Raw genomic sequence first — 7,126 nt, 5'->3', positions numbered from 1 at the left:
CAGAGGGACAGATGTTGATAGAGGAGAGGAGTTTGATTCTCTGGACTTTACCTGTGAAGCAGCAGCAGAGGAGAGTCCAGATGAGGACGCAGATCAAAGTCATGTGTTTGATGAGGAGGATTTCTGTGGCTTCTGTTGTGATGAAGGACAGCTGTCAGTCATCCAGTGTTCAACTCTCAGGACTATAAACTCTCCCAGAGCACTGGAGCATGGTGCTGCTGATGCAAAGTGCCTCTATGGAAATGACTGCAACAGGGAGTGGGATCGATCTGATGATGCTGTTGATGATGTTCACTGTAAAATTTCAAAAAGAACATTTCTTCCTCCTTCTATGAAAAATTCAATTCTTTTTATCTTGATCTGGTGGTGAATCAACTGATTTTATTATTAGTTAGAAAGATATTTCAGATTTTGTATAATTATATTTTTGAGTGAATGTATGATTGTAACCTCGTGTCTTAGGTTACAATCATACATAGGTATGTTTTTAAATAGGACATTTTCTGCAATCCTCTTAAAAAACATCTCAGCTGAAGGAGAAGACAAGAAAATATTTCAAGAGCAAACCTGAGCCCTACATTGTAATAATACTAGTGTTGACCAGTCTGGACTGTGCAGGGTGCCAGTTCAAGCTCAGTGGTGCGCAGACGACCACATGCCCCATGGGATTAGGGTATCGCTGTCATGGTACTGGGTCTCAGACCCAGTGTTTTGTGTATTTTAGTGCTATTTCGTTGTTTATTGTATTTTTTGGCTGTGTTCCCTGTTTTATTTTTGTTTTATTTTAATTTTGAGTCTTGTGTTCTTTGTTCGTTGTATTAGGTTCACTTCTCCTTTCCCGTCATTATGTTAATGTCAGTCAGCTGTTTCCCCATTTGTTCCCACTTCCCCATATCACCTCCTGTATACAATACAATACAATACAATTTTATTTATATAGCACATTTAAAAAAAAACACATGTATGCCAAAGTGCTTCACAGAACGAGTTAGAGCAATAATAAATACAAATACAAAACACAAAATACAAAATACAAAATACAAATAAAATATACTAACAGGCGGGTGACATAACTAACCAATAATACACCAGGCGTAGTAGGCACAACCCAAAAGGCTGAAGGTTAAAACATTATAAATATTAATAAAGCGAAAAAGATAACTTACAGTACACCAAAAATGCGGGCTGTAGGAGGCGGGGAAAGCAAGGCTAAACAAATAAGTTTTTAATTGAGATTTAAAAGATTGAATTGAATCAGACGCCCGAATAGCTAGAGGGAGGTTATTCCAGAGGTAGGGTGTGACAGCAGCGAATGCACGGTCACCTCTGGTCTTGAGCCGAGATCTAGGTCGCACCAGGAGCATTTGGCCTGCTGATCTAAGCGCTCTCCCAGGGATATAAAAGCTGAGGAGATCCGTAAGATAGCTGGGCGCGGTGTTATTTATGATTTTAAAAGTGAGCAATAAGATTTTAAAATCAATACAAAATTTAATAGGGAGCCAGTGCAGGTCGGAAAGAACTGGAGTAATAGACTCAAACCTGCCAGTTCCAGTTAAAAGACGCGCAGCCGCATTTTGAACGAGCTGTAGTTTGTGAACAAGGGCAGAATGGAGACCAAAAAAAAAAGATTCAGCCCAAGGGTAACAAGTATAAAGAGAACAGCATGGGACCCAGCACAGACCCCTGGGGGACACCAGAGGTAACAGGGGCAATGGAGGAGGCGTAGGTACCCATGGTGACAGAAAAGGACCTGTGTGTATTTTTTTCATACACTTGATTAATGAAAACATTCTTGGCAAATGCTTTCGCTTTCGTCCGCCGTATGTATTTAAGTCGGTGTGTTTTCTGTATGTCTGTCATGGTCCTGAGTCTGACGACTCTGTGTTTTGTGTGTATTTATATTATTCTATGTTCTTTGTTTATTCTGTTATATCTTTTGTTAAGGTTTTCCATTTGTTAGGGTTTTGTTCTGTGCCTGCCTGCTCCCACTTCTCCGTGTTCGTTAGCGCTTCAGGTTTGTTTTCTTAGTTTTTTCCAGTTTAGGTTTTGTTAGTTTCCTCCACTCCTCTGCCGTTTCTGTTTGTACCTCCACCTTCTCTATAAAAACTCCCCTGCATCTCAGCTGCCTGCATCTTGGGTCCTCATTAAATTCCACACGGCTCATCCACGAGCCCTGACAATGTCATTGACAGGTCGTCTGTTATACCCACCACAATTGTCACCGTTGTCACACTTCTCATAGTTTTTTCATAGTTTTCATTTTTGGTTCAGCCCTCAACCCAAATAAAGGCTCGTTTTTTGCTGAAACCTGCAACTCCTCTGTCATCATCTGCTTTTGGGTCCTGTATCAAAAAAGCACAGGCACACCCTGCCGTGACAGAACGATCTGACGCAAGATGGACCCAGTGGATGCTGTTCGTGAGGAGGGTGTCACCGTCTCTGGAACATGTGAGCATACATCTCTGGCACCTCGGATGTGTGGACAAAGCTGGTGGGAGTAAACACCATGGAGGTGATTCTTCACGGCAATCCCGAACTGCTGGAGATCCCGTCGGCTTCGGCGCTGATCTGCTATCTGGTCCGAGCCAAGGAGACGATCCAAGCCCGGGAGTTGCTGGATTACTCTGCCCACTGCGGCTGCAGCTGCCAGTTGGACTGCACGCCTGCCGTTTCTGCTTCGTCCCCGCCAGCAGTCCCCGCGCTTGCTGGTTCGGCTTCGTCTCAGTTACGAATCCGTCGCCAGCAGCTCCACTATTCGTGGCTCTCATGCTGCCGTGACATTCAGCGTGCCTGACGCCTGCCAAGCCAATGCTATGCACCTGCGCAGAGTGTGTGTAGCCAAGCCACTGGGGGCTTTTCTGCCATGGCCTCACCAACGACGTCACCACTTTGTATGCAGTTCGCCACCACAGGCCTCCCCACAACTATTTGATCATGGGCTATTGTGTTGCCGACCTCCGGGTCGTCCTCTGGAGCTTCATTGAAACTTCATTGATTATCATTCTTTTGATTTTTGGGCCATGTGCTTTTTGTATTGGATTGTCTTGGACTAAAGTGCTGTTAACATGTAAGCAGGACAGAATAAATAGAAAAGTCTGTTTTCCAAAAGACGCCTGCACATGTAAACAGGGCCTCAAAAGTGAAGGACATTTAAAAAATATTCAGAGGAAAGGTTCAATTTGTAAAACTTACTTTAGATTTTTAGAAAACTCACTCAGTGAAACACACTTTCAGTGATTCACAATGATGTACATGCTGACCACAGGATGCAAAAGTTAAACCTGACCACAGCTCAGAATCATTCATCTCTGTTTTAACTTCACATTTGTATATGTTTTGTAGAATAACAGGACAACCTGTGACACTGGACAGACTTGAGTTTCATGCCCTGAACAGGTTTTGTGATGTAGTGTGTAATAACTGCTCCTTATCGTTTGTAACCTGTGTGTGGGAGTACACACAAAATAGTTTTTTGATGCAGTTTGAAGTTTAGTGAATGTAGGTTGAAAGTACATTTTAATGTTTAGAGTAGTGCTGTTAGCGTTAATTTCATTAAAATGACGTTGAAGCCACAACTGCATTAACACCACAAATCTCTCTTAGCGAGTTAACGCAGATCGCCCCGTGCGTTGGCTGCACGGCGTCAACGCATTAGCGCAGTTAGATCGTTAACGTGTTAGCGGCGTGCAGCCCCATGCACAGAGAAGGGCTGCAGCCACTGGGGAGCGCCATATTGCGACCTCCACAGTAACCGGAAGCATGTGACCTCCACACTAACCGGAAACACGTGATCTCTACAGTAGGCGGAAATGCGTTCCTGCATGGATCATCGTCTGTGGAAACCTTGCAAGTGGATTGTAAAGGTTGGGACAGAGTCTGTCATGTGTAAATTTGCCGTTAATAATTATATAATTCTAGGAATCATCTAGTTTGCTTACACTGATTATGTTGGCACTTTGTTAGCGTTACAACAACGGTCAGACCCCCGAGGTATCTAAACTTGCAATGTGTGTACTTTTGACACCTCTGGTTAGCTTTTAGTGGTCAGTTTCAAACCAATTAGATTTTTGCTTGTTATTGAACAAATTCACTTCACTACTTTTCTCTATCTGACATCAATGCACATTGTTCCCTTTACTGCATATTGCACTTTATTTATGTCTCTCATTCCACCTGCATCAACATTGTAGCGTTTGTCACAAAGACAAACTTACATTCTGCTCTGTTTTTTATTGCCCAGATGTTAGTTAGCCTTTGCTAAATTGTCTGTTATATGTCAATAGATACGTATGTCACTAATAAAAGTGTCTGGTAAATGATGTTTTTGTAAAGAATTTTCTCCCAAATCTCTTACATGCTAACTGTAACGTGTTATTTCTGCTAAAACCTGAACTTAAATGTGTATATGGTGTTTATCTGTTTTTCTCTGTTTATTCTGCCTCCAAACCAGAATTGCAGGGTTAGGTTTTTTTTGTCCTTGCTACATTTGGAGCGCTTAGGCCTAATAAAATATTGTTAAACCATCTGCTGTCTCTGCTCTGGGTTTCTGCGCCTGAGTTCAGTTCAGTACAGACCACTCGGTCCCGTGGCAGTAACAGCATTGTTTATACTTCTTACTTCAAAGTAAAAAGCTTACAGTTGCTATTAACATTAATGTATTACCCTGTAATCAATAATATTTTTATACATTTTATGCATTAACCCTCTGGGCTCTATCCTGGCCATTTGTGGCCACTTCACTTTTCTTTTGACTGCTACACTGCAGTGGACCAAAAGAATGGTGCAGGTTTGATCTTAATGTGGTTATGGCGTTAACGTCATTTTAACAAGATTAACGCTGACAGCACTATTTTAGATTTTTTCAAACTCTAAAATACACAATATATCACAGCCATAACCTTTTGGTTACTGAGGACCAAAACTGGATAAAAACTCTAAAATAAATGCAAATTACATTTTTGGAAAATTGTTTTATTGTGTTTCATTCATTTTTATTTCATAGTTATAATAATAATATGTCATGAAATTATGATTTAAAGAATTCATATTGGTGAGTTTGTTTGTTTCAGAGTCAGAGAGCCGTGTCTCTCTACAGTCAGAGGTTTTTGTACGGCGCCTCAATCAGTTTGTATCACTGTGGTGGACTTTTGGTGGAGGAACCAGACTGGATGTTGGAAGTAAGTTAATTAAACTGTGTTTATTATTAAATATTGTATCATTTATTTAATACTTATTTGTTAGGCTGCTTAGATGAGACAAAAGTATTTTTTTTATTTAAAATAGTTGAGTTTTTAATGTTTGTCCTTTTTACTGGACTAATTCAGATGAGCTCTGCGAGTTTCTCTTGTTGAATCTACATTTCTGTCACAGTAAAATATATGTAGACAAGAGTAAACTTCATCATCTTATGATTAGTTTGTAAATTTCCACCACATCAGCTGCTGTTTGGATGAGTTAAAGTTTGCTTTCTGATGTTTTTATCGTGTCAGATGTTTCAGATTTAGTTTGAAAATCATGTGAGCTGTTCAATAACATTTCAAATCTATATGAATGAGTAGCTGCTCTGTGCTTGTGTCCACTCATTTCTTCAGTCGTCCATGATTTAGACTTCTAATCATTTTAAAGCCAAACTTCTGCTGTAAATGTTTCCACATCTGCTTCTTTTATTTCCAGTGTAGTTTGAACATATTTCAGCTCAAACTGTGTGATGATTCTCTCTGTGCTGATATGCATGAGAGGTTTCTTAAAGGGAAGTGAAACAATGTGTGAGTGAATGACTGGTGGAGCAGAAAAAACACCTGACAGAAACTTCTTAACGGAGAAATTCAAATTGTGGTTCCTGTCCTCTAAGCTGATTGGTGTTTCCTAGGTGATACCCGCCCCGCCCTGAAGGTGCTGGGTCCCTCCAACAAGGAGCTGGAGCAGGGGAAGGCCACGCTCATGTGTGTGGCCAACAAGGGCTTCCCCTCAGACTGGAGTCTGTCCTGGAAGACGAGCGACAGCAGTGGCAGCAGCAGCATCAGAGGGGAGGAGAGCAGGACTCCTGGAGTGCTGCAGAATGACGGCCTCTACAGCTGGAGCAGCACCCTGACGCTCACTGCAGACCAGTGGGGGAAGGTGGGCTCTGTGACCTGTGAGGCCACCCAGGGCTCCCAGTCTCTGGTCTCAGAGATACTGAGGAGAGACCAGTGTTCCCAGTCCTGATGTCAATCACTGAGTCTTTGATGCTGTTTTTCCTCTTCTCTCTGTTTCTTTTTGTTTGCAGATTTTTAAAAAAGCATCAAACAGTCATGTTTCCATCTCATAATGACAACAATCAGAGCAACAATCTCCTCTAGTTTCATCCTTTTGTGTCTGTTGTAAAGCTGATATTTCAAACTCTTAAAAGAATAAAAACGTACCGAGAAAACATGTTCTTTGACTCTGTGAGTTTAATAAATGCACATTAAAAAATAAAGACTTTGTAATATTTGTAAAACAGACCAAAATAAAAATGTAAACAGACACATCAAGTGTAATGTGCAGTGAAAATGGTTAAATATATTTTTTAATCCACATATTAAATATTTCTCTATAAGATGTTGAGGTCATGTCAACCATAGATTATCTGTGTGCTCTTCATAATTTCTACTCTCAAAGCTGTTTTATGATCTACATTTTAATCTGATCTAAAACCTAATAAGTAAAATTAAAGAGCAGGGTGTCATCTGTATGTTTAAACAGAGATCATTTAAATCAAGTTTAAGTGAAGATTTACTGACATTTGATTAATGAACTATTTGGCAGTGAAACTGTGATGAAGCACCAAAGCAGAGAAGAGTCTAGAAGCTGGTGGTGGCAGAGGTGAAGCAGGTGGAGACTTAGCTGAGGATCTCTAATTGTCAGGATGAGGTGGAGATCAGGAGTCTGAGAGTTAAAGCACACAAAACAGAGGCTGAGTAACTCACAGAAGGAGGCGAGACAATAACTGGACTCAAATAATGACGACAGAATTGAGCTTGAAGTGGACATGATGTTAAGAACAGACTAACAGAACAAACACAGGAATGCATGCAGATGAGAGACTACAGGTCTGCTTTAATCAACTTATATAGAAGTTAATCTCTTCTAGTGTTCACAGCAAAAT

General features: G+C 40.8%; 1 gene segment (V, D, J or C); it reads left to right on the top strand.

Moving 5' to 3' along the window:
• Window positions 1-5,131: 5,131 nt before the first annotated feature.
• Window positions 5,132-6,413, top strand: LOC120720416 (the record flags this gene model as incomplete). The annotated part of the segment is given in 2 exon segments: window positions 5,132-5,177; window positions 5,870-6,413. Coding segments are annotated over 2 exon segments (381 nt in total), but the record flags the coding sequence as incomplete, so codon positions are not given.
• Window positions 6,414-7,126: the final 713 nt, after the last annotated feature.

Source organism: Simochromis diagramma, unplaced genomic scaffold (genome assembly GCF_900408965.1).
Source record: "Simochromis diagramma unplaced genomic scaffold, fSimDia1.1 OVJJ01000222.1, whole genome shotgun sequence".
In the NCBI taxonomy this organism is placed as follows: Eukaryota; Metazoa; Chordata; class Actinopteri; order Cichliformes; family Cichlidae; genus Simochromis; species Simochromis diagramma.
The sequence above is the reverse complement of the archived record's forward strand: the minus strand, read 5'-3'. Positions and strand labels throughout refer to the sequence as shown.